Source organism: Carya illinoinensis, chromosome 1, assembly GCF_018687715.1.
Source record: "Carya illinoinensis cultivar Pawnee chromosome 1, C.illinoinensisPawnee_v1, whole genome shotgun sequence".
Classification (NCBI taxonomy): Eukaryota; Viridiplantae; Streptophyta; class Magnoliopsida; order Fagales; family Juglandaceae; genus Carya; species Carya illinoinensis.
In genome coordinates, this window is record NC_056752.1 from 41,255,528 (window position 1) to 41,282,428 (window position 26,901).

The following is a 26,901-nucleotide window of genomic DNA, read 5'->3' on the forward strand; positions in this document are numbered from 1 at the left end:
CAGCACGATTTTTGCTGCTACGAGACAAGCTGAGAGTGACTCCCTCACTCAGCTTGAAGGGGGATGTTAGAGAATATTCAGATTCATTACCATCATCAAATGGAGGATTAAATGAAGATGATGGAGGCTTAATTAGTGGCTCAAGTGAAGGCCAACTACAGATATGGAAAGACAGACCAAGATGACAAAGTGTCAACTGTCCTGCTTTATTTCTTTCCTTGATACTAGCTTGTATACTTTCCCTTCAATGTAATGAGCTTCTGTACTTTCCTTTCCTGAATGTAATCCAATCCTTTTAATTACTTTTGTAATCCCACCAATTGTGGGTGCACTTGTATATATATACAGTGCTGAATTGTAATGTATTAATTGAGAAATACAATATATTTTTCCTCAAGTTTATATCTTTTCAGTAATCACCACTTGTCATATATAGAATGTACACTACTTCAGAAATCAAGCAAAAAACTATAGATTTTTTGGCCTGGAAAATAAAGAAATTATAGAGCAATAATATTGTTGATTTTGTCAGCTGAATACGATCTGTCACTACCAGCTTGCAAGTTGGAAAATAAAATTCTAACTTCTCTGGATTGTTTTTCAAGCAATCCATCGAATAGTGAGTAAAAACGTCACGAGCTTAAATCATGTAAGTACGTAATAATTATGCCAAAGACTTGCACATGAATATTGTGTATTAATCTCAACTGATGATGTACCTACCGATCAGTACGTATATATTCTCTGATCTCTGTGTCTGTCTTCAAGATCATTATAATTAATCTTTGTTGATAATCAATACCAACAAGAAACATGGTTTTCCCCCACACGCACACTTCATATCAACGCGTATGATTAGACTAGCCCGATTTCGACTGGTTAATAACGAAAAAAATGATCAGCCATTTCATTATTGATCATCAAGATAATTGGTATTTAGTGTTTAGAGTTAGCTCATAGTCGCATGACTTTTAATTGCCACCACCTGAGTTGTCTTAATTGGAGTCATGTCTAGAAACGTAGCAAACTGAATCCTCAAAGCTTGGATTGGGGACAAAGCCCACTCTTTCCAAAAGTAAAAGCAATGCAATCCAAACGATACATCGACCAAATATCTTCCCTTCTACGTAGAAGCGATTGATCTGTCTCGTCTTGCTATATATATATATATATATATATATATTATAAATATAATCCCAAGAAGTTGTCAGGACCCATAGCACAAAACAAACGCAGTACTTCTTGCACTCATCAGAAGTACTCATCCTCAAGAATCGATCCCCATGGCTGCTGCACCCAACAAGTTCTCTAATTTCTCCAAGCCCAAAGAAAGCAACCAACAAACCATTACAGGCCAAACATTATCAGGTCTTGGCAACCTAATCAGGCTCCTCCCGACAGGCACTGTCTTCACGTATCAGTTCCTCAGCCCTCTCTTATCCAACTATGGCCACTGCCATACCGTCAACAAGTACCTCACAGCCATTCTTATTGGTTTGAGCGGTTTGTCTTGCTTCTTTTCCACCTTCACCGACAGTTACGTTGGAGATGACGGGAACACCCACTACGGGATTGCAACAAAGAATGGTATTTGGCCCTCGCAGAACTCTAGGAACGTGGACTTGTCGGCGTATAAGCTTCGGTTTGCGGACTTCGTGCATGCCTTCTTTTCGCTGATTGTGTTTGGGGTCGTGGTTCTTTTGGATCAAAATGCTGTGGGGTGCTTCTATCCGGTGAAAGATTCCACCGAGAAAACTTTGCTCATGGTGCTGCCTCCAGTTGTTGGGGCGATTTCCAGTGGGGTTTTCATGTTCTATCCTAACAATCGCCATGGAATTGGATACCCTAATGATAATTCGAGCGAGTCTTCAAAGGATTCCAAGTCATCTGGTACTGGTGGTGGGTACTGAAGAGGAGAAGTACTAAACTAGCTAACTTGACGAAAACCTAAAGAAGTACTTCATTAGAGTGTGGTTTGAGCTTTCCCTTTGTTTCCAGCTTGTTTACTCGTACGCATTGTTTTTATTAAGGTTTGACATATGTGTGTTTGCATGGGCATCAAGTTGTAATATATAATATTATTAAGTTGCGTGATGATTTCTTCCTCAAATAATCAAAGTCTTCATACTGGCTTGTTGTCTTATATTAATGTTTCCTGTTTCAAGGTTCGTAGGATCATATGTTTACTGGCGTCAAGATCTACGTACGTTCGTTAGAATATAAACGGCCGAGGGAGTACTCATGTCTCCGTTGTGTAGACTACATGCAATTAGGAAAGAATAAATAATAAATATCTCCGTTCAGTCAAACGAAAATTCTATATGGAAAACTTTGAATGCAGGCGCGCCGCGGAGCGGTTCGTGCACCAATGCTGAACCGCTCCGCACCAATGCTGATGTGGATTACTAAAACGACGACTTTCAATTTCGGTCTTTTAACAAGTTTTCCTTTCTGAAGCGTTTTAGCATTTACTTTAATGATTAAATGAAACGATGCGTTTCACTAAAGTGGGAAGATGAAATTTTTGGGTTTTGCCCTTTTCCTCTATTTCGATCTCGCTACTTTTTCGATCGAACTAAACCCATCGTGTTTCCCCTTCCCCCATCTGGAACCCCTCACCGAGATCACCTCTACCATCAATCTCCCCCCATACTCACTTTCGCAAGACCAAGCAGCTATAATACTCCTCCCCATCTAGTGGTTTGTTCTTCGGGAGGGTTGTCTGCTTGTGGACTCCGTGGCGTAGATCCGAGCCTCACGAAACCCTAGCCTTGGTTAATAGGTATCTCTCTCGCTATCTCTCTCTCTCTCCTTCTCCTGGTCTTGGTTATTTGATGAAGGAAAAATATATTAACTATGAAATGTTGCAATTTCCTTTGGTTATCATCTTGATCGCTGTTGTTCTTGGACTCCGCGGCGTAGATCCGAAGAGTTTAGAAACCCTAAATCCAGCTTAGCAGGTCTCTTGATATTGTTTGAAGATAATCAAGTAAGTGGATCTTTTTGGGATACAAAATTAGTTGTAAACCCTAGGAGTTTACTCAAGTGGTAAGGGTCATGGTCTTGGAGGTATGCCCTGCAAATAATTTGTAGTCGATGATTTACCTGATCCGGGGTTAAATTGGGTAAAAGATATGTTGCATTCGCACGATCTCCTGGTTTCTCATCATAAAAAAAATGGTGTTCACTGCTAAAAGTGATTATTGACTAAAATTGAACACTCACTCTTGTTATGTCATTTTAAAGTCCCATGATAAATAAGATGTCTTCTTATTTATCTTATGAAACCAGCTTTTGATTAGTATTTTTCTATAGTTGATTGGTCTTAGAACAGTGAATTGCTTAAGTAAAGGTGTTAAGGATTTCTATTTCATAAGAGAATCAATTTATTCTAAAAAGCTGCAAAGCCAGGAGCTTTCCCTTCTCTTTTTTTGGGGTGGGAATTAATCTGGTGTTGTGGTTTCCACAAACTTGTTGATGAATTTTCTCCACCCAAATAGATAAGTTGAATTGCCAGAAATTTGGCAAATACAAGAAATTTTATGTTATGCATTATGTGTGATAATGTATGAGTGCTTGTCAAAATAATAATAATGAGTGGCAATTGCTTTATCTTGGTTGATTTGTTGATTTCCGGTTCTCTTGTTTGATTGAGGTGTTACTAGGGCTGTAAATGAACAAAACTATTCATGAGCCACTCGAGCTCAATTCGTTTAAACTCAATTTGAGTTCAATTCGTACTTTTAAAAAGAAAATTGAGTTCAGTTTACTTAATAAATGAATCAAACTTGAAAAAATATCTAGACTCATTTATTAAATGAGCCAAACTCATGAAATCGGCCCAATTGATTTGATTTGTGAATGTGATGCTGCTTTAGCACTAAACCTGTTAGTTGCCCATATGTGTTAACGTTCATCATGTATGCTGTGAATGAACTATCTGGTGTATGAGCATGTGTGAATATCTGTTCTCCTGTTGGTGGTCAGAGGGTTAGAGTTGAAGAGGAACAGAAAAGGGCTGCTGCCCCAGCTATTGTCTTTTGGTTTGGGGTATTTATTTGAGTGTTTATATATATTAAAACACTCGAACTTTTCCCATAATAGTTGGTTGCGTTCATCTGTGAATTGGCCCTTGAGGTATTTTCTTACGTGTTTGGATTAGGGTCTATTATTTATGGATAAGATTAAATTTCAGTTTCTGTTTTTTTTTTTTTTTTTTTTTTTCATGACATTAAGGCTCTTATTACCCTTACACATATGCAAAAAGTCCATGTATGAGCTTCCTCTTGTAATAAAATATTTCGGGCAGGACCAACTTGGTTGATTAATTTATATTAGGCCCATTGTGTCAACCTGAATCTTTATGTTGTCTGAAGAAAAGGTTTCAAGTGAAGATTCTTCATTTTCACTTGTTAATCATACTTCCAAAAAGATGCCAAAGTGTACTTGTGGGTCACCCGCAAAACTTAGAACATCGAATACGTTGAGGAATCCGGGCTGATCATTTTTTGGGTGTTCAAAGTACAATACGAAGGTACAAATAACTTTAATTACTTCCCATTGCATTTGGGTATGAGTCAAAATTATATATTTTAATTTTAAATTTGTCGTTTGTTTGTTTATACAGTGATTACCACACTACAACTATTTCAAATGGGTAGATAGTGGTCATGAAATAGATAAAGAAACTTTCAACATAGAAAGTGAGATGTCTAGGAAGGAGGAAGAGCTTCATGAAACTCAGGCAGCTCTTCATCAAATAGAGGAAGAAGTTCGAAAAAGAGAGGAAGAGTTTCGACTAAAAAAGGAAGAGATTCGAAATGTCATGGAAGAGGATCGAAAAATAGAGGCTGAAATTGTCAAAAGGGAGTCTGTGATCCAGCGTCATGCAAACATCTAAGGGTCTATTGTATAATTTGTATTATATTTTACCTGTACTTTATACGATCACAGTGAATACCCACTGATCGTAAAACTTAGTGTATAATTTTGAGGACTTGGATACTTTATGCTTTAGAACAGTGCTTATGGAAACTCTAAAATTGCCATGTGTAGAGAAATAGTTGTACTAAAATTGCCATGTGTAGAGAAATAGTCCAGATTTCTTCATTTTACTCGTACCACAAATAAACTGCAGCTTGCAAAAAAATGTGTTCAAAGTTTATTCTGCTTGCATTGACACCAACAGAATAGATAGCAACTTTTGTGTAAACAAAACAACAAACTGCCAATAATACCAATCCAGTTGGGTTTTATCATCATTTATCGAAAAGAGATGGCACAAAGTTACAAACTAACTACATACAAGATACTTGCACATAACCCATTGGCCCGCAATCCAAGATATAGAATTCTAAGTTGCAAAAGAAAAGCCACCACAATAGGATCAACAAATAATTTCATAAGAAAATTCAAGTACAAAATCTCTTCATATATTTAAGCCAGCCAGCCAGCCATTTTAGAGCTCATTAATCATATTTCATCGAGGGTTATTAAGGCAACTCAACCTATAGCACTACCACAATTCAATATCATGCACAATTCAAGCAATAAGGCAGAACATTCTAGAAGAATAAATGGTAGTGCTCTAGAACGTAGTCTCATAACAGAATAGGGAATATTCGTGTACAGATATCACTATCATAGTGGATATATTACAGAATTTGTTATACATTGGTTCTATAAATAGAGGTACTGTTGATGTAGAAAGCAAGGCAGCAATATATGAAATGAAATGTTATTGAGTCTGATGCATTAAGCTTTTTCCTGTGCAGTCTTATTTCCTTTATTCTCTTCTTGTTTTATTAAGGGTCAAGATCTAAAATTCAAGAATCATTGGAAAGGTCCAACAAATCTTAATCATTCACATAACACAAGATTTACCAAGCACTTCTTTCGAATTGAATGTTAACAGGCAACTGTATGCTTCATGACATTGGAACCACAAGATAATTGTACCCAAAATAAAATCACCATAAAATATAACTAGTTAGAATTACACACGGTTGTTACATAATTAGTGAAACATACTAACAATATGGCTAAAATTCCTACATCATAGCAACACTACTCTGTTTAAGATACCATTGCTCGACTAACATGTCTACTCTCTAACTAAGGCAACTGCTTTTCACCACGTTCTCTGATCGACGTTATTTCCAGGATTTAACTACAATTTCTAATATTAGAAAGGAAATGCATCTACCTTCTAACTAAGACTATTTGTTCTTCATTTTTTTTGGTAGCCAAGACTCAAATATCATATATTTTAACTATTTATACGTAACATTTATGGGAAATCATGATATAATCTCTGAACTACTACTTAAATAAAAGGAAAACTACTTCATAAATCATGAGAAAAATAACCAGAAAATTCCAACAAGCCTCACTCTTTGTTTGTCAATCTCCCCTGCTTTCCAGAAACCAACGAACACCCTTCTTCGACTCCTTTCCTCTATCTAGAAGCTTGGGGACTATTTTTTCTTCTAAACGAAAATCAATAACACTTTATCAGGGGAACGAAAACACCATCTCGTTATGCAACAACAAAAAATTACTAAAAACTTAATGCTTGTTCTAAAAAAATCACTAAACTAAAAATGAGGAACCTTGTACTTTTCGAGAAGAAGATTTTAACATCTGAAACCGGAATGCCAAATGTAAAACAGAAAATGAGGAATCCAAATATACTGTAATTGTAGAAAATATAGCAAAACAGAGACTAATGAGATGAAATAGAGAAAGTGAGAGATGAAAATATAGAATGAGAGAGGAGTTGGTTGCGCGAGTGAAAATGTTGGAGAATATAAGTGGAACTCACCTCGGAGGAGGCTGTCGGAGAGGAGTCGGTCGCAGAGGTCCTCGCACTTGCAAGCCACGGATGGGTGAGCTGACAGCAAACGTGCTTCGGAAGATTGCTGTGTATACGTTTCCCTCTATTTTCTTCTTTTTCTTCTTTTTAATGACCGGCCACGTGAGCAATGGTGCGCAATTTCATCCGCAGCGCGCCTGCATGTAGAAGAACTGATTCTATATACATCACACCAGCTACCATTTCATTTAATAGAATAATATCGATTAATTTATCATGATTAGATAATCATTAATTAGATTGTAAAGAATCATATGATGATAATAAATATGTTATATTTTATATAATAGAATGAAAATAAGATAAGAATATGATATATAATTTTATTTATATTTAAATAATTAATTAATATATTTTAGTGAAGGTTGTAGAAAAATTATAAATGAGTAGTTGTTGGCAACTTGGCATTGTTGCTTCAAGGTGTCTCATCCTCCCAAATTCAGCATTGTCAATATTGACGAATCGTCCTGGTCTTTTCCGTACGTTGAACTCTTCTCCATCTCCCCCCCCAATTCGATTCTTTCTTTCCTTTTTCAGATCACACCAACGTGAATTCCTCATTAATCTCGTACCCGCTTCGATCGTCCAACACTGCGCCCGAGCCATACATGACAGGATAATGCTAGGACCGCCGTGAAAATCTATCGAGAAATTGTATCGACAGTGTAAAATTTTCTTTTTGTTTTGTTTTGTTTTCATGTATTAACAAACACAAATCCTAAAGAAAAAAAAACCTAATCCGTACACTTTCGTCGATCCATCTACCAATCATTTTTCCTATATGATAATCATATATATATAGTTGCCTATTTCAGACTTTCAGAACTCAACTACAGTTTGCCGATTTATTGCCTTTTTCCTTCTATTTATTATGTCTGATGGGAGTTGATTGATCCATATGTTGGGCCTTTGAGTTTCTTAACAGAGATATGGGGGAAAATTTGAAGCGTTGGTAAGTGGTTTGAATCCCCAATTGATGGTGTGGTGTTGTGTCTCTTTTAGTACTCATGTAGCAGTTAGGCTTTGTGTTTAGGTCTGTATTTAGTCCATCCCTGAGTTTCCTTCCCGAGAAATACTTGGTCTATTCAGCTTGATGTGAGATCAAATTCGTTTTACTGATTTTATTAGTTGGGTGTGGTTTTGCATGGTCGATTCTGGTTTTATTTTTTTGCATTACATTCTTTGGAGTGTTTTCTTTTCAACTTTTTAGGTTAAGTTTTGAAGAAAGATCGACAGTACCGTGCAGCTGCGCTGATGTTGTAGCATTCAATACCGTTCAGAGCTTTCAGACGGTATTGAAAACTTTTAATATATTTATTTCGCTTGGAAAATCTAGCATCAATTTCAAACATATTAAGAACTCTAGAAATCTCGTATCGGATTTTATATCTATCATGGGTTTCGGTTTGGACTGTGTGTTGAGTACGGTGGTGGCAAAAATATGCAGAGGTTTCTACTGGGTTTTTAATTCTGGTTGTCTTTGGTGTGGAGGGAAGTGATTTTTAGGGTTGCAACTTGCAAGATATATCGAACATCATCTTTAGGGTTTCAACCGAATGGGAAAGTAATGATTTCCCTCAAAAATCATTTTCAGGACTAAAAAAGAAAAAAGGAAAAAGTTGTCAGCTGATGAATATAGATGGATGCTTATTTGCATTAATAACCAAGATACAAAGGTTGCAATTTGCATTATTATTTCTAGTGGCTAGCTAGGAGATGTTTACTAACCAATTAAGATAGCAAGTAATTGATATTTGAATAAATATGGGACACGAAATTAATTTTTTAATAGTAGATTATACTCTTTTTCAAAATGATTGAACAGTATTTGCACACTCTATGGCTGTATCTAATATTACTTATTGCTAAATCATATCATATGTGCTGTACACCTAATATGTGATGCGGATTAGGTCAACCAATAAAGCAATCCATAATTTGTAGTGTTCTGTTCTATTTTGGAGTCTTTCATCATTTGGAGTTACTTGTTCTATGCTCTGTTAGGAATTGAAAGTCTTTGTTTAATCAAGTCTAGTCTAGTTTGATTCCGATGACGTTATTTGCATCATCTTATTCATGTGTGTAACCTTAGCAAAAATGCAACAGAAAATGAATACTTATTGGCTAAATTAATCAAATATTTGAACAAGACCATAGGTACCGACAAGGGTTACAGGTTAACCCCCTTACAGATTTGATTTCACTCATATCCAAGGTAGAGTTAGCATGATCATTCATACAACACACTTACTTTTATTCATGCTACAAATACATAAGTATTTTTATGATGGAAAATGTAGTATTTACAGGACTCCTACCAACAGGAATGATACCACACTCAGAGTGACCAAGCCTTTACCCTCCAAATAGCTGTTGAAGAGCACTGGTTCGAAACTCTTACAACCTTCTGTTTTATCTTCCTCCCTTTACTAATGGCACTCTCTGGAACACTCTCCACCGCTTTCTTTATGTCGACCTTTACAATGTGGTGATCGGAAGTACCCTTGGATGATATGACCGAGTATGAACCTGGAACAAATTTGTATGGCGAATTTGGCGATGCCAAAATGTAATCCACTCGGGTTCCATATTTGCATGTCCCCTGCACATCTGCTCAGGCAAAAGTTCACAATCAGATCAGATTTTCTTTAGGAAAGAGAAAATGATTAAATTTAGAAACTCGGCTAGATTGAGCTAAGATGTCAAGGTCAAGTACTTTGGCCTTTGGCAACGATGACCACTGGCTCGCATTCTCCAGCAAAGTCCTTTGCATCGTTGTAGCCTTTCCCCTTCAAAAACTTCATCACCTCTACCTTTGGAGTAGGCTTTCCAATCTTCTCATAATACTGCAACTCATATATATATATATTGGCCAAGTACTGGGTTATCATCAGATTAAATGCATATATAATCTTAACATCAGAGGGATAACGATATTTTCTGTAAATGTTGGCACCTTTGCAGTTAGTAACCATTTAAACAAGAGACCCTTTATGCAGCAATTTTACCTTGACGATGTCTGTCCATCTCTCTGATGAATAATCAGATCCATTGAGAGAATTAATACCCCCTGCCAATATGTGGGGACGATCAGTTGATTGCATAATTGAGTTTATCTGCTTCATTCTCCAGCTCTCATCTAAATGATCAAGTTGGGTGCAGTAGAAATCAACTTCTCCAATCCATGGCACTTCAATTGTGACCTTTATCAAGTTCCTGAATTTAAGATAAAACATAGGATACACAGCCATTTTTCCAACATCTTTCCAGTTACAAACTACTCCCTCTAGTACTTAATGAGCAGTTGCGTTTTGGATATCAGATGCCAACTAGATTCACATGGAATCTAGTGTCTATAGACTGTCATATTTTGATATTACATGAATGTCTTAGCACCAACTTTGTCTCTCAAAATGCGGAAAGTTCTAGGACAAGCTAGACTCATTCTTATGGCTTTCTGTTCTAGGAAAAGCAAGAATGGTATATTATAATTCTACTGCAGAATACTGTAGAGTAAGAAAAGTAGGCTAATTGTGCTTGCAGCAGACGGAAAATAAAAAGTACCTGAAATCATCATCATTAGCAATTTTCTGGACTTTCCACCTCTTAATCGGCCATTTTGATAAGACTGCATTACCATACTCTGGAGCCCAGCTCTCAGCAAACACATACTTCATACCCAAGGCGACTGCCAAATCAGATAGAGGCCCCATACGTTTCCCCTCCTCTGCCTTCACATCTTGCAGGGCCAATATGTCAGCATCCACCTCTCTGAGTACTTCCAGGATGCTTCTACCGCTTCCCAAGCAGTCATCACTTTGACCGATAATCATACTGGATGGAAAACACACGGGAGACCTTGCTGGAACCCCGCTTCTATGAACTCTTCTAGCAGTCATGTTTGAGGATTCCTCTGTGCCATGTTCCATATCGCTAAGCAACTTGGTATTTGCTAACGAGATCTCATTATCAGGAAGATTAATAGAGACCTTTAACTTCAGTCTTGTGACCTTCTTTTGCTTAGAAACATGTTCAGGACTACTCAAGGTGGCATGACTGGGAGATCGCTTCAATATACTCTTGGGACTACTCATGGATTTTGCCTGAGAAAATGAAAAATCTTCCTCTTCATGATCAGAGCTAGCTGGTTCCTCAGCCTTTGGAACAGCAGGTGCCAGGGAGAACATGGCAACATTGAATGTGGCTGCTCGAATTGGCCTTTCAGACACAGAATGACCCAAGTGGCCATTCATACGAATAGTAGAACTATTGGTGCCTGGTTGCTGTTTAGAGTGAAGTTTAGAGCTCAGTTTTCCAAGCCTCTTGATGACAACTTTGGGCCTCGGGCGCTTCCATAATAGCCGCCGTATCCTTGAGCAGATTTGCCGGAGTTTCCTTCTAAGGATACTTGACGAGTTGGATAAATGGTTATTGCAAAAGTTCTCAAAAACCATTGTCGGTTTCATGTTCCAACAAAGTTCTGACGATTAATAATATGAGAGCACCCAAGTAACTTTAGTTGGACATTAGCCTTTTATTAAGAGAAGATGGTACTGCTGAAAAAGTAATGTTGGTGAGAGAGAGGAAAGTAGTTATAGGGTATAGGGACAAATAAAGATTCCAACTACTCCAAAGTGAGGGGAACGTTGACAATGGCGCAAAATGTCGAGGTTTGTTTTCCAAAACACACCAACTGCTGTCATTACCAGTAAAATGTTGAGTTTGACCCTGAATAGTACGATTCTGAGATAGATTTCAAAAGACTTGAGGCAGGAATTTGGCTTTAATGAACTTTTCTGAAGTTGATTTTATAGTAGGAATTCAGGCATTAGGATTCTGTACAGTCCGAACTCTGAAGTGGACAGTGGAAGAATGATAGATATGTGAAACCAAACGTTTAGTAAATGTCGTAAAATCTCACTTCATATGTCTTTATCTTTTTCACTCTTGTTAAGTTCTAAAAGAGAATTCTAATGGATCTTAATGTGCGTTTCATATATTAGTACCGAAACTCTACAGTCAATCCCTGTTCTGGTAAGTGGATGGATGGTTGGTGCGTAGGTCGCGGACTTTGAGGCTGATTGCCGTCTTAAAACAGGTTAATGACAACCAAGAGTTGAATTCTGTGCTCTCACCGTAAAGCCAACTTTTCTTCTATATGCCTATGGATGGATGCTTGTTGAAGGAAGGAAGTTTGGTTTCCTTTTGTGTCTTTTCCATGTAAATAAGTCAAAAAGGTAGGTGGAGGGAGATCGAGAGAGGAATTCTAAATTAACATCTATACACGACACGAGACAACGATAGAAGAGAATTGGATCATCAACAAATTTCTCATACGTATCAGAAAGGGATTACCAATACTCTTACATGGAGAGCTAATCCCAGCCAAAATGGATCAAAGTTTAACTAATGTCCCCAGTTCAATTTGCAACACATCATCCATCCATCCATCCATCAAAAAGCTTTTCTCTCACTCTCAATTAGTTAAAATAATTCTCTAGCAACAGACTTTTCTCGAGTCACTGCTTACGCATTAGCTGTTTCTTTCTGTTTAGAAGAAATAGGTGAGAGGCAATGTAGACCCACAACAACCCACACTGTTCTCGATGCTTTATGATGCCAATTTTATCAAATAGTTAACTCCCTCGAATCAATCATCACCGAACAATGCATCCAGAAGGTTAGAAGCTGAATTGCTATTTCCGCTCTCATCAAAGAAACCACTGGAAGTATTTTCCCTTCTAGATTTACGCTCTTCAATTATGGTATCAGCTGTTTCTGCACAGTAGTTTCGCCTCCCCTGTTTAACGGGTCTCTCAGCCACAACATACTTGTTCCCATCACGGGTTCTCTCAGGGAAGCCAGCCCAAACTGAAGAAAACCATGTGTGAGAAGTTAGTCAAGTTCTGTTTAAGATATTAATGCTAAATTATTGAGACATAACACTGATCTTTTGGAACTAGATGCAATAGCAACTGCTCACTTGATTGGAATGTGACGCCCTCTGAATGCAAAGCGATTCTCTCTTTCTTTTTTATTTGAGTTAAAATGCTTCAGTTACATTTGTGTTAACTATTAAGGTACTTGAATTCCTTTCAAGTTGCTGAGAAAAAGAAAAATTTCTCATCTATCATACATGATAACAAATAAAAGAGCAAATAGGGGTTAAGAAAAATTTCTCATCTATTAAATGTTAATGCAAACATTTTTTTATAAGTAAATGTTAATGCAAACATCAGAACCAAAATGTGAGAGTCGCAAAATTAGACATTAAAGGAAAAAACTATATCTGGGAAGAGAGGAGACATCCCATAGAAGCGTACATTTGAAATGGATATGTTTCATAACTAAAATCTTGTGATTAACTATATTGTCCAGGATATAAGCATTTCATGCTACTTCATGTTGCTCTTAGTTAACATGGACTCCTTGTCTAAACAGATGGGCTGATTAGTCCATGGCAATCTGTAGCATAAGCAGTAAAAGGAACTATCACATTCTAAATTAACAAGCTTTTTCTAAATTGTTGGTCTTGACCTGCTCTTTATTCCCATAGGAACCACTCATCCCCCCCATACGAACCATGAACGTTACAAAATTGCTTGCTTAAGGATCACCACAGAACTGCGGTCCATTTTTATAACTTTCCTGCAATGCATATCTGTTCTATACTATGCTTCTGCAACTCTCTTCCTGTTCTATTGATCAGAAGCATACAGCAGCACTACACCGGTCGTCTAGTTTAGAATTCAATAGTAAGGGCCAAGGTTCTCAATGTCACCCTCCCTTTTAGGAAGCCGCTGTGCAAAGCCAAAACACACAGTGCTCCTTAATGTGCATTTTTTAATATACTATGCCTATGGCACACAACACTAAGAAAGTTCCTCTTGTTAAGAAACCATTTCAACAAACAGGGGAGAAAGCAAGGAACATCCAATGGTTCAAGTAGGATGATGCACCAGAACTATGAGTAAATGACAAAATAAGAACATGGATGGAGATGTGAAGAAAAGGTTCACAAAAACTGGAGATGTATGTCTAAAGTGAATAAGAGAGAAAGATTTGTGTGACTAAACAAACAGTAAGAGTCTTTGTTATAACATCTACCCATATATGAGTATGTCTATATATGGCAATGTGCACAATAATAAATTATGTTGGCTGATGACCCTTTTTTCTAATCGGTAATTTACACAGGGTAGCATTTGAATTTGCGACCACATCCCTCATCTTGATATGATGATAGGAGAACATTCCATTTGAGCTAAATTTCCTTGGTCATCCAGTGTGCTTAAACATTGAACGAGTACATGTAATTGCAGACCTTAGGCATGCCCCCTAAGAGATGACTTATTTACCAAATACTCTGATGATTGGCAAGAAAGTTACCTCCAAAATGATGCAATACAATAGAAGCCGCTACTGTAACATTCAATGAAGCAGTACCAAACCCGTATTGTGGGATATAAACAAAAAAGTCACATATTTCACATTCTTTGGCAGAAAGCCCTGTTCCCTACAAAGTAAAGACAAAGAAACATCACATAAAATTGCTTTAAAATATGTCTATACCCAAACGTCGCAAGTAAATTGCAGTTGCTTCTTCTGTGACCTTAAGTGCGACACTTATAAAAATGCCCAGGCAGCCCTTAGAGGCGTGCCTAAGTTGTCGCCTATTTGGTACCGTGGGTAGCAGACTGACAAGCACCCGACCTTTTGTTCTCAAATTCGAGCCATCCACAAATTCCAAAGGAAAGCTTCTATCCAATAGATTAGATATCTCAAGTTCTCAACTCTACTTTGATGATAAAACCCTACAGCCGAAAAAAGAAAAAGAGAGGTTCTGCGCGAAAGAAAGATGGCAATGGATCGCTAATGCTAAGACTGCAAACAGATACTGCAAAATAATGCTTAAGAATATGATCATCAAACAATTAAATTGGTTTAGCACAACCTAAATGTTACAATAAACCATACACATTTTGACATTCATACTCGAAGGTAAAGCCCATCACGAAACAGAAAATTAACCGAAAGCCCCAAATTCGTAAGTGACCAGCGGACCAAGGAAAGTAATACCAGACATAAACAAACCAGCAAAAACCCCATAAACGAGTGCTCAATAAAGCAGCTTGATCAGTAAGCGTAAACATAGTAATTTCATACCTCGTTTCCGAGTAGGAAAGCAGTGCTCTTGTTGAAAGGATGCTGATTGACGGGCATAGCAGTGTCTGTGATCTCCACGCCACAAATATCACAATCTTTTTCCTTCAAAAAACACAGTACCCAGTTCAATATTTCACATTCCGAACCCAAAAAGAAGCAAAATAAAGACGGATTAAAAAGGAAGCGAACCTTGAGGAATTGGCGGGCGTCAGAGAGGGAATGAAAGTGGCGGAAGCGGAGGTGGGAGGTGGAACCGTGGCTTCCGAAGGCATTGAAGTCCCTGCGGCCCACTAGGATAAGTTCGGAGACACCGAAGGCCGTGGCACTCCGGGCTAGTGTGCCCACGTTGTGCCGCTTCGCGATGTTGTGCACCACCACGTAGCACTCTATGCTCATTTTTCTTTCTTTCCTTATTTTCTAAAGAAGGACGAGAGAGAGAGAGAGAGAGAGAGAGAGAGAGAGAGAGAGAGATTGCTTCTGGGATTTTGATGGTTTTAATGTTTACTGGTGTCGGAAGAAGAGAAAGCTCAGGTTTGGCCGCCTGCGACTACACAACTGCAAAGTCTCTCTGGGACCCAAATCATTTTCCAAAGGGTAATGCTAGACGCCTTTTCAAAGGCGACTCTTATGTTTGGGCCGTCGAGAATAGTCGACGTTACATGTTCATTCCTTAGGTACTAACAAAACTGTTACGAAAACATATCTTTCGACTACATGTTACGTCGACTTGAAAGCGTTTGGAGGAGAATCCTCTGACGAGTTGTGCAAGTGTTCATGTCTTGTGTGCAACTTTTGAAAATCATACTAAACATCCTTTTCAGTTTTCAAGCTCAGTTCTCAATTCGGGTTACGGTTTAAAATATAAAATAAAACAAAATTTTATGGACTGAAAAAAAAAAAAAAAAAAAAAAAAAAAAAAAAAAAAAGGAAAAAAGAGTTTTCATCACTCTTCCCTCATTCTTGCCTCTGTTTCAATAGCAGTCTATTTCTAATGTTCCATCAGTACTACTCATGTAACAAACAATTCAAGAGTTATTCACAGATACAGTTATATCTCTTGAAGGTGTACACAAATTTATTTTTAAAATCTCTCCGAACAGAAGAATAATTTATCAGAGAGCTTTTCCTGTCAATAATAAATTCTGAACCCCTCCTTCCCCCATAGGAGGATTTAGTCATTTCTTATGCCTCCTCCTTATTGTACGCCTATGTAGTTATTGTAAGTTCCTGTGATTGATATATGTATATACATTGTAGTTAATGCACAAAGTAAAACTATGTGTGGAAGTAGTCAAGCAAGCATCTCAGACAGCAACTTGAGCAGCTGCAAGCCTAGCAATTGGAACCCTGTAGATGAAGTCGAAATCAGGACTTTGTTCTACTTATGGAAGCAGTGTAGAAAATTTCCATATACTGAGTCAACCCAACCTGAATGGAGAACACGAAACATAGTCCAGTCCAGCCTCGGCAAAGAAGGCAATGGAAGATGGTTCCCCGCCATGCTCTCCACATATTCCAACCTGTTTATCACCACCCTATATTAGGTCCAGAAAATAGACCAAGCGTACATGTTTATTGGGTTTATCTGGGATTTAATCATTACGTGTTATATTTCTCAGATGAACCCAAATGTCCTATCAACAAGAGAGGCCATATATTTCTACATATTTCAAATGGCACAAGCACCTTGTACAAAGTTGAAATTTACCTTTAAGCTGGGCCTAGCTGCACGACCCCTTTCTGTGGCAATCTTGATGAGCTGACCGACACCTCTTTGATCAAGTACCTGCAAGCAACAAAATTGGACTTTTCAAGCAATAATTCTCACTTCTTCTCCATTCCCTTAGGACGGAAACTTCTGTCCCTTAGAATGAACAATATATATATATATATAGCACATGGACTAGCTTCAAAAGAAGACTAACCTCGAAGGGATCATTTTGTAGGATGCCATGAGCTATGTAAATAGGGAGAAATTTGCCAACATCATCCCTACTATAACCAAAGGTCATCTGTGTCAGATCATTGGTCCCAAAGGAGAAAAATTCTGCTTCCTTTGCAATCTGTGATCATTGATTAAACGATACAGGTCATTAATTAGCAATAATGAATATTATGTACCTGCATCTAGGTTTCAGTTTTCAATGGCTTCCTACAGGTGCAAATTCAAGTAGTACTCATAAAAACCTGTAAGGTAAAATTCAATTTGCATACCTCATCCGCAACCAGAGCAGCTCTAGGGATTTCAATCATGGTCCCCACCTTATAGCTCAAGGAGGATCCCATCTCAGAGAACACCTTCTTTGCAACACTTCGTATTAAAGTCACTTGATTTCCTAGCTCCTATCATGAAAATATGTCATTTTTTTTTTCAGAAGATGGAATTTTGGGTGCTTGATACACTAAACCATAAAAGAGTTCCCATCATTTTTAAATTTATGACTACAGGGTCAATATTGGTTGAGAAGTTTAATCCCACTAACTTGGTTTTCTTGCTTCAAATGACTTGCACATATTCGAAGAAGAAAAGGGGATAAAGAGACATAACAGACTTCAGAATTTGCCATGTGTATATAGTTCATCTTTTTTCTCTCATTTTAGGCATGGCAAAATGAACTTAACATTGAAAAAGATTAATCAGAGAAAGGAATGGACAGATTCATGCCTGAGGTGTTCCTACAAGGGGAACCATTATCTCTGGAAAAACTTTAACACCCTGGTTGCTCATGGAGACGGCAGCCTGAAATATTGCACGTGCCTGCATTTCAGTGAGTTCTGGGTATGATATGCCTAGCCTGTTGAAAGACAAGCAAAATCCAATTATGAACAATCATGAGATTTACTTCTGATGTAATGTTTACTTTTGTAATAAAAGCTCGTAAGAAGGCCACTGAACCTGCAGCCACGGAAACCAAGCATGGGATTTACTTCTGATAGCTTTTCAATTCTTGAAAAAACTTCCTCTTCATTTATTCCAGTCTCTGCAGTCAGTTCACCTACAATCTGTTGTAGGTCACCTTCAGGAAGAAACTCATGAAGTGGAGGGTCTAACAGTCTTATTGTTACTGGAAGCCCTGAAATTCCACAACTAATCTTGCATAAAGAAAATTTTGATGAGAAAAAAAAAACAAAACTTATATATAGGCTGAGTGCCTAAAATACTGACAAAGCTGTCTATTCCACAATTGGATTTGGGATTGCAGTTCACCAAATTTATTGGTCCATAAAGTATAAATTTCTTATCCTTCCCAAGTTTAAAAGTGGAAGAGATTAGTACCGTCCATTGCACGGAAAATTCCTTCAAAGTCAGATCTTTGATAAGGTAATAATGAATTCAGTGCTGCCTTTCTCTGTTCTGTCGTAACTGCCATTATCATCTTCCTCACAGTCTTTATCCTCTCATCTGAAGCAAAGAACTGAAGCATCCCAAAACGTGGAAAAAGAGGTGAAAAAAAAAAGGAAATTTGCGGTCATACTCTTAACAGATGAAAGGTGATAGCGAGCAAAGCTAAGTTTCTGTTATTTGTTAACAATGTACATTGCCCTACCTTTCGTATGAAATATGCATGGAGGAAAATGTGAAAAGGAAAGAGGAGGTTCTAGGTGTCCAAAAATAATGATAAAAAAAACCTTAAAAAGTCCCTTGAGCACAGGTACCATTTCTCAGTTGAACAGAATTTGGGATACTTATATAAGTACTACGTTACAAAAAGAAAAAGAGTATATCGGGTTTTGGAATTTCCTCCCTCAAGCAGCTGTTTAGGAACATACATATGCATACATACAGATATAAGATTCTTCTAGAAAAACCATGAACCATGAATTTCTGTTGGACTGCCAAACCTATCAATATATAGCTCTACAGAGATGGAAAAAAATACAGTGCCTATTAATATGTTGTGATTTAGGACAATGGTGCAAGAAAAATAGTTACCATGTGCTCTGTCCTGCAGAGGCCAATCCCTTGGGCACCATTGTTTCTTGCCGTTACTGCATCTTCAGGTGTATCAGCATTTGCCATAACCTGTTCCAGCATCATGCTGCTTGATTAGATTACAGGATTACCAACAAAAACTGATACAATGCGAGTGCTTATAGCAGTTAAAGGAAATTTAGCACCTTGATACGCCTTATTGTATCAGCCCAAGACATAAAGGTCTCCAAGTCGCCACTTAAAGCTGGAGGTGAGAGTGGCTGTTTCCCCAATATCACTTCACCTGTGGACCCATTGAGCGAGAGCCATTCTCCTTCCTGAATTACTTTGTCTCCAATCACGACAAGCTGCAGTGTTGATACAGAAACAATTTATGTATATTCCCTTCTTATGTTAATTACCCCCAAAAAAGGAAATTCTTTCTTATAAAGAACTGTCCATGTGAAGAGGAGACAAGATTTAAGAACTACACCTTCTCGTTGTCATTTACGCTGATTTCAGAACAGCCGGAAACACAACACTTTCCCCACCCACGTGCAACAACAGCTGCATGAGATGTCATGCCACCTCTAGCTGTCAAGATCCCAGCAGCTGCATGCATGCCACCAACATCCTCTGGACTGGTCTCTGTCCTCACCTTCAATTAAGTGAAATAATGAAAAACATTCAGCTCGGAACAACAAAATGAGAAAAGGAAGTGGAAATGCACGCAACATGAGATATTGTGAGCGTTAACAGAGTTGTGATAAAGAACCAAAATCATCATGATGCCTGTTTCTTATGTGATGCAATCCATTCAATCTAATATAATAGCGGCCCATAATCACACAAGAAGCTATATCAAAACAAAGCATCCAGATTTTAATGCAGAGAGCTTGTTTTACTCATAAATTATAAGAAAGGCTTCTGCCATTCCATTGATGAGCTTAAGCCATCATATAGGCTGGATTTTTGTCCAAGATAGGGAGAATTGCTCTTTGTTAAGCTTATGCCAAACTAACAATTCCAAGAAAGTAATAGATTCATGAAAATACCAAGATGACACTCTTTCCTTGTGTATGCCATGCTTCAGCATCATCAGCTCTGAACACAACCTGTCCCACTGCAGCTCCTGGAGATGCTGGCAAGCCCTTGGCGACCACTTTGTCTTTGTAAGCAGTTGGATCCTCAAACTAGTCCAACAACATGTGAATGAAGTCAGGAAGAGCTTTATATTATACCTGTGAAGAGTGATTATATGTAGATAAATGCACAAATATAAAGAGATGTGCATGGTGCATAATTGGACAGATATGAGAATATCTACCATAGGGAAAAAGGAAAATAATTAGCACTTCAATGTTGTGTACAAACATATGATGAGAGAAATCACCAACTAGCTTAATCAAATAAAATGATTGAGCTATGCCTTCATATACATGCAGCCATTAGTTTCATTATTTGAAGTTGGTGTTTAAACTTTAAAGTCCTCCAAAGGCAATTAACCAATACCTAATAACATTTATTTTTATGTGTGATGAAGTTAAGAATGTTCATCTATAGGCAGATCAACTAGTCCTGTAGAACTATAGACTTGATAAACCTGTGGATGAAGAAGTTGGTCAAGATGCTGTGGCTCCACCATTTTAATTGCAGAGCGCATATCAACAAGCCCTTCACTAACCATGTCTACAGCTATCTTTACTGCACCTTTACCAGTACGTTTTCCAGAGCGGCATTGCAACATCCACAACCTATTTTCTTGGACTGTGAATTCAATGTCCTGTATTTATCAGAGAAAACCCATCTTAGTGTGTTATGAAGTACAATAGATATAATCACAATGTTTGAAAAGATATTCTCAATAACTAAAATGTGGGGAAAATATGACAGACTTGCGCTTCACAGTTGACAGCATGAATGCCTTTATTATCTCAGAAATAAAGGGAAAAAGGATAATATGATGATAAAAAAGAAAAAATAAATAAATAAAAAGTCATCCTCCAAAGGAAATGTAAGATTTTACCATCATATCTTTGTAATGTTTCTCTAGAATTTCACAGTTCTCCACAAGCTCCTTGTAAGCTTCTGGCATGCAGCTTTTCATGGCGTCCAAGTCTTCTGGCGTCCTAATTCCAGCAACAACATCTTCTCCCTATTCAAAGCCATTCTTCAGCTACACTTACAAAATCATTACAAAGATAGTCTCTACTGATCTGTGCATAAAAAGAGAAGTTAATGGTTTAAAGTAAGCTCAGGATGGGACTGGCATAAAAAACCTGAGCATTGACTAGAAACTCCCCATAGAGCTTGTTCTCACCGGTGCTTGGATTCCTAGTAAATAGAACACCTGTCCCTGAAGTATTTCCCATGTTCCCAAACACCATGCATTGGATGTTTACTGCAGTTCCCTTTAATCCAGTTATCTGATTGATGCTCCGGTATTTTATGGCCCTTGGGCTATCCCAAGAATCAAAAACTGCTTTAACTGCCAACTGTAATTGCTGTTTTGGATCTACAGATAGATACAGATAAAAGGAGATGAGGTTGGAGTACATTACGCACTTCTAGAATCGAAATATATGAACACTCTTGCCCAAGTTGTCCAATGCATTCTTTATTTATTAACACAGATTTTTTTATTTAAAGAAAAGATAGACATATAAAAAAGTTCTTGATGTTGTACTTGGTACCTGAAGGAAAATTATCCCCCTTGGTCTCAAGGTAGACATTCTTGTACTGTTCCACCAACTCTTTGAGATCACTGGCTGTCAGCTCAGTGTCATGTTTAATTCCTTTCGAATTCTTCAACTTTTCTAACTTCTCCTCAAATAGCGAGTGTGGAATTCCCAATACCTCCAATTAAAGACAACGAGGTCTTAATAAGTTTAGAAAAACAAAAGTGAAAAATTAAGCGTACACACAATTATAAAAAACGAAAACAAAAAAGTTTGCATTGGTTTAGGCTTTAGACTCTGAATTTTGATTTGGAGCTTTTAATTTTTCAGTGACTTCACATTGCCTAATAAATTGTAGAAGACAGGACACTAAGCAGAGAATAAACGAAGCACAGCAGAGTGAACAAAAGCCAGAATAAAGAGCTAAATCTGGAAGCAGTACTTACAACATCTCCAAACATGTCAAGAAAACGTCTGTACGAGTCAAAAGCAAAGCGCTCTCCACTTTTTGATGCCAAACCAAAAACTACTTCATCATTGAGTCCAAGGTTGAGGACAGTGTCCATCATGCCAGGCATGGAAATCTACTTATAAAAGGAAGCAAATCAGTTAGCGTCCTTCATAAGTAAATAATATCTAGGCTTCTAGCTACTCTATAGTCTATGCTCAGGTGGGAAAAAGCTTACTGCAGCACCAGAGCGGACTGAGAGGAGAAGGGGCTTGGAAGGGTCGCCAAGGGAAGCACCCATGTCCTTTTCCACAGTCTTCAATCCTTCCAATATCTCCTCCCATAAACCTCCTGGCAACTTCTTTCCATTCAGCTGATATTCTTGGCATGCTTCCGTTGATATGGTAAGTCCTGGTGGTACAGATAACCCAATGGTCGCCATTTCTGCAAGGTTTGCTCCCTTCCCTCCCAACTGAAAAGTTTTGAACACACGGACAACACCATAAAATCCTCTATACATACGACTCACAAGTCCATATTTTGATAGTCATTTTGGAAAAGCAGGACGGTACTTATAATTTAAATCTGAAAGGAAACAAACCCATCAAGCAAGATAGGGTGATGCGCCATGTTAGAAATGACAAGTGCCTTGTACTGGTACATTTTCCATGATATATTATTTATTTTGATTTCCAAACACACCATCAATTAAGAATAAAACGGTGGGTTCCGGAGAAATAATTAAAAGGTTGTGGTTCATGTGCCTGCAGGAAGATAAATAAGAGCTTACCAGGGATTTCATGCCCTTGTTGCCTTCACTTTTTCCTTTGCCAAAAGTAAATACTCGCTGTGTAAACCCAATAGAGGACCAATTTCAGGCTTGCAATACTATATAAATATATAAAGTGAACAAAATGCTTGTACTTAATTACACATATAATTAGGTCATGACCTCACACTAATCTAGATTTGAAACTTAAGTAATTAGCAACCTATCTTCTTCCACAGTACTAGATGAAAGAGGCAATGTGTACTACCATCTATCATCGCATTTCCATCATGAAACACGCTGACAAAGGACTACTAGCCAGTTGTGGAGAACGCTGGATTCTAGCACGTTCTGATATTATTTATCTTGGCAATGCGTTTGTATGAATTAATCATACATATGCAATTAATTTTTTTTCAATTTCGATGAATGATGGCAACAAAAAATGACAAAAGACTACGTGATTATTTTTTTCATGCCGCGTTGACACGTTTTTAAACGATCCGATCGAGTTTTGCGTTGATCCTTAACTTTCTCAATCGAAGGTGGTGCTACTGTGCCACTTGTGTATTACCGTCCAATCTTACCGACGTCACATAATTATTAAAAAAAACACACAACACACACACGAAACAAAACCCGAAAGCACCGTCTAGGCTAACATCTCGCTCCCTCCCCTCCCTGGCTCCCTCCCTCACGTCACCGACCCCGACCTCCAGAAAATTACTCTGTGACTCAACAGTTGGGAAATGTAGTCTTCAACGAGATCAGATTTTTGGTTTAATAATTCTTCAAAAATAAAATCCTCTAGCTCAAGTGCTACACACTTATCAAATTGGAGGTTGATCCAACCATCACCCTTTGCCAAATCTCAAGCCACAACATCTTCCAATGATTGGTCCAGCTTTGGCCTCAAGCTCAGGTACAAGCTAATCTTTGTCCATACCTCCTCCAACTCAAGCTTGGTTGTTAGAGCTCAAAATCATGATGCCACATAAAATTCAGGTTGAAGCAAAACAACAAAAGAACAGATCTGACACAAAATCATAGAGAAAGCGAGATGGACATGGAATCAGATGAATTCCTAAAATCTCTTTGAGGCTTGAGAGCATGGGAGAGAGATGCTACCGTTGGCAGAGTTGTTGCCATTTTCAGCCAACCAAAGATTTTCTCTTCTATATATTCAAACTTGGCCATTTGTTCCGGAGAAATTAAGAGGGAGAAAAAATATCTCATAATCAGATACGGATAGAAGAACGAGATTATATGTGTGAACAAGGCGTTGGTGAGTTGGGTTGCCATTTTTCTTCCTCTCCCTTCTTGAAAATTCGTTTCTGTACCAAATGGAAGAATCCCCTGCTTTGTGCTTTCAAATGAAATCTCTTCGCTGGGTTTCATTTCTATATTTTTTTGGTTTTTTTTAAATAACTATGCACACCAGCATTTTCCAATATAGAAACTCTTGGAAGGTCAAAAGTGTAGTCAGGCCGAAATTAACTCCGATTCTCCGAAAACATGAACGTCCTTAATTAGTCGTCAACACGTACAAGTCGGGAAATTATCATGCATGGAAGTACTGTACAACCGTGAATATTCGCATAAATATTAATTTTAAAAAACATAAAATTGATAGAATAGGATCAGTATGCCCGTAGTTCGTCAAAACAGTCAATACAAAAAAAATTATTTTTAATTGGCAAAACAAATGGTGAGCCCTGCAGGACCCACACCATGTGGAGTAAAATAGACCGTACCTTTTCGGTAGTCGGAGTAGGGTCGGACACCGGTGTGAGGATGGCTTGAGCTCGGGATTGGGGTTGGAATAGCGGCTCATGTCCCGCCGGGGGAGTGTTCTGCAGCCCACTCGCGACGATACTCACATACCGGGTGTTGTGGCAGCGAGCGTTCCCAACTCGGCTAATGCGAAGGGCTTCTTTGAGAAGATGAACGCGATCCACATGCTTATTCCCCTGCAACAGCCTCTGCTTGCAAACGTCTGGTGTACTTCTTACCAGCATAGCTTTCACCGTTGACGGCACCTTCATATACAGCTCAATCTGGACGAACCCGTTCGTTAAGAGTATTGATTGTATAATCAGATTTAAATTTCTTTATATGAATCTAAATTTTGAGATTATTAGCGATTAAATGGCTTCAGTTTTAAGATTGTGAGAAAAACTATCAAGAAGATTGACAATCTCGATCGATCGTTATCACATAAAATATTTACCTTAGAATCTTAATACCACAACACATAGTTAGCCTGAACATTAGGATCAAAGAATGTGAACTTTCTAACAGCTCCAAACACAATATATAGCAGAAACAGCTTGCTAGCTTAACTGACTACAGATGAAAATCCCCCCTAGTTTTGCATACGAGAAGATAAAAAGAAACACATGCCAACAGACGGAGAGGGATCAAACAGATGATCATAAAGCCCATTTGATTGTGAAATGTTTGAAAGAATAATCAAACTTACGTGGAATTGCAAAAAGAACAGTATGATCAAAGATATTCAGCTGGCATACAGAGCTTCTTTGATATTCTGAAAACGAAAATGGCGGCTCCTTTTTCTTGGTTTTGATTGGTAATAAAGCTCAGAAAGAAAAGCTATATATGAAGAGTGACATGAGTGGACCAAATTACGGTTACACTTGTAACTCATCCTTCTAACTGAAACTCCTTGTGAATTATTATTATTATCTTTATTATAATTATTTATTTTTAAAAATCAAGAAAAATGACACGTGGCATCATGGCAGTGACATGTCATAATAATTAGAATCGTTCGGTTTGTTCGTGCGGCTAAGAACGATATGGGCTTGCGGCACGCAATTTAACAACTATGTTGTTTGAGTGCAGTTTGGGATGAAAATATTTTTTTATTATTTATTATTATTTAATATTTTATCATTATTTTATTATTATTATTTATAAAAATATTTAAGATCACATTTCTAGTCAAACGCAATCCAAATCTTCTTCTACCGTGGTGAAAATACATTTTCGTCTCTTATTAATACTTTTTGACTTTTGAACGTCTCTTATTAATTGAATTATATTAAGTCAGTAGGTTGAATGTGTCCTCTATATAGCTTGCAAATTAAATTTTTTTAAATTTAGAAATTATCGGAATTTGATGTTATACATCTTATTGTGAATTTTTTTATTTTTATTTTTTGTCTATAAAATAGATTTGACGTAACATATCAATTTAAATTATTTTATAAGTTTATTTTTATTAGTATTCTATTAGACACACAATTAAATAGACAAAAAGGAGTTAATTCTTCCTGAGCTGGAAAGTGGAGAGATCATATTGGAAAGTCAATCCTGATAGCATAGCATTGGTTTTAATCAGCAATCTAAGCTATCATAGGTGAGAATAGTGTGACGACAGAAAGTGAATTTCCCATAAAGTTAACTGTTTTCCTGAGAGTTTTCCAGAAAGTTTGGATAAGAAGGTAAAATGAAATACTTAGTTTTATATTTTATGGTAAATGAATATGCTCAATTATTGTTAAGATGAAACAGATATTGTGATTGTTGTCACGACAGCTCGTGGCGTGTGATCTAAAAATCAAGATGTATTTGATTGCTACCCGGACCAGTTGTTATTAAATGAACCAAAAATAAAATTCTATCATTTTCTTCCAAATGAATGAAGTGAAGGGCCCCATCACCATTTGGGGGGAGAATATACTATGAATCCAAAGAAATCGTGCCACATGGCATACTCAAGCACACAAAATAGGTATATGCAATCCTGCTCTCTCCTTCCTTATCCTTGAACACAGGTATCCAAATTCCACCTTATATGTATATATTGGAATAAAATTAATCTTGGCTACATCTATCTGATCAGGGTGTTTTGGTTTGGTGATCAATATCTCTGAATTCAACAAGAGAAGAAATATTTTATTTATTTATCTATTTTATTATTTTCAGGTCATGGTCTGTATGTTGTATTGATCACAGTGGGATTGGATCAGCTGTACAAACTTATCCCCTGCAAAGCCTGAACAAAGAATAATGTCTCTCTCTAATTTA

At 37.5% G+C, this 26,901-nt stretch overlaps 4 protein-coding genes and 1 long non-coding RNA gene across 6 annotated transcripts; 2 read left to right on the forward strand and 3 right to left on the reverse strand.

Moving 5' to 3' along the window:
• Window positions 1-1,191: 1,191 nt before the first annotated feature.
• Window positions 1,192-2,143, forward strand: LOC122274336 (protein DMP2-like). Its single transcript, XM_043083387.1, has one exon. It carries the CDS (start codon window positions 1,284-1,286, stop codon window positions 1,908-1,910), a length of 627 nt encoding a protein of 208 aa, XP_042939321.1. The 5' UTR covers window positions 1,192-1,283; the 3' UTR covers window positions 1,911-2,143.
• A 6,889-nt stretch (window positions 2,144-9,032) lies between these two features.
• On the reverse strand, window positions 9,033-11,340 carry LOC122274321. The gene is made up of 4 exons (XM_043083363.1): window positions 10,439-11,340; window positions 9,883-10,090; window positions 9,591-9,720; window positions 9,033-9,484 (listed from the first exon to the last, which is right to left on the reverse strand). The coding sequence occupies exons 1-4, from the start codon at window positions 11,338-11,340 to the stop codon at window positions 9,213-9,215; spliced, it is 1,512 nt and encodes a 503-aa protein (XP_042939297.1). The 3' UTR covers window positions 9,033-9,212.
• LOC122274344 lies at window positions 10,691-11,794 on the forward strand. The gene is made up of 2 exons (XR_006228304.1): window positions 10,691-10,819; window positions 10,899-11,794. It is a non-coding gene; the product is annotated as an uncharacterized LOC122274344 (long non-coding RNA).
• Window positions 11,795-12,177: 383 nt separating this feature from the next.
• On the reverse strand, window positions 12,178-15,904 carry LOC122274326 (putative TrmH family tRNA/rRNA methyltransferase). The gene is made up of 4 exons (XM_043083376.1): window positions 15,230-15,904; window positions 15,041-15,142; window positions 14,264-14,390; window positions 12,178-12,745 (listed from the first exon to the last, which is right to left on the reverse strand). Exons 1-4 carry the CDS (start codon window positions 15,434-15,436, stop codon window positions 12,525-12,527), a joined length of 657 nt encoding a protein of 218 aa, XP_042939310.1. The 5' UTR covers window positions 15,437-15,904; the 3' UTR covers window positions 12,178-12,524.
• Window positions 15,905-16,007: 103 nt separating this feature from the next.
• LOC122274310 (pyruvate, phosphate dikinase, chloroplastic) lies at window positions 16,008-25,489 on the reverse strand. Of its 2 annotated transcripts, XM_043083353.1 has the most exons (21): window positions 25,331-25,489; window positions 24,603-24,905; window positions 22,870-22,926; window positions 22,318-22,551; window positions 22,078-22,215; window positions 21,647-21,809; window positions 21,233-21,468; window positions 20,980-21,108; window positions 20,557-20,736; window positions 20,009-20,146; window positions 19,447-19,611; window positions 19,160-19,321; window positions 18,975-19,064; window positions 18,318-18,456; window positions 17,937-18,114; window positions 17,706-17,835; window positions 17,255-17,383; window positions 16,966-17,103; window positions 16,749-16,826; window positions 16,469-16,560; window positions 16,008-16,387 (listed from the first exon to the last, which is right to left on the reverse strand). In XM_043083353.1, the coding sequence occupies exons 2-21, from the start codon at window positions 24,891-24,893 to the stop codon at window positions 16,345-16,347; spliced, it is 2,910 nt and encodes a 969-aa protein (XP_042939287.1). In that variant the 5' UTR covers window positions 24,894-24,905; window positions 25,331-25,489; the 3' UTR covers window positions 16,008-16,344. The 2 variants fall into 2 exon arrangements, with proteins under 2 accessions (XP_042939287.1, XP_042939291.1); XM_043083357.1 differs by lacking the exons at window positions 24,603-24,905; window positions 25,331-25,489 and adding an exon at window positions 23,977-24,196.
• Between the last annotated feature and the right edge of the window lie 1,412 nt (window positions 25,490-26,901).

What these genes read in the sequence shown, in the direction of transcription:
- LOC122274336 (XM_043083387.1), top strand. Translation starts at nt 1,284, where the DNA reads ATGGCTGCTGCACCCAACAAGTTCTCTAATTTCTCCAAGCCCAAAGAA.
- LOC122274321 (XM_043083363.1), bottom strand. Translation starts at nt 11,340, where the DNA reads ATGAAACCGACAATGGTTTTTGAGAACTTTTGCAATAACCATTTATCC. An exon ending in GATGGACAGACATCGTCAAG is followed by an intron (nt 9,721 to 9,882) that starts GTAAAATTGCTG and finishes TATGAGTTGCAG; the next exon opens with TATTATGAGAAGATTGGAAA. An exon ending in CATCGTTGCCAAAGGCCAAA is followed by an intron (nt 9,485 to 9,590) that starts GTACTTGACCTT and finishes TTGCCTGAGCAG; the next exon opens with ATGTGCAGGGGACATGCAAA.
- LOC122274326 (XM_043083376.1), bottom strand. Translation starts at nt 15,436, where the DNA reads ATGAGCATAGAGTGCTACGTGGTGGTGCACAACATCGCGAAGCGGCAC. An exon ending in ACGCCCGCCAATTCCTCAAG is followed by an intron (nt 15,143 to 15,229) that starts GTTCGCTTCCTT and finishes TGTTTTTTGAAG; the next exon opens with GAAAAAGATTGTGATATTTG. An exon ending in CTTTCCTACTCGGAAACGAG is followed by an intron (nt 14,391 to 15,040) that starts GTATGAAATTAC and finishes TTTACTTTGTAG; the next exon opens with GGAACAGGGCTTTCTGCCAA.
- LOC122274310 (XM_043083353.1), bottom strand. Translation starts at nt 24,893, where the DNA reads ATGAAGGTGCCGTCAACGGTGAAAGCTATGCTGGTAAGAAGTACACCA. An exon ending in AACATTACAAAGATATGATG is followed by an intron (nt 20,737 to 20,979) that starts GTAAAATCTTAC and finishes TGATAAATACAG; the next exon opens with GACATTGAATTCACAGTCCA. An exon ending in ATACAATAAGGCGTATCAAG is followed by an intron (nt 19,065 to 19,159) that starts GTGCTAAATTTC and finishes ATGCTGGAACAG; the next exon opens with GTTATGGCAAATGCTGATAC.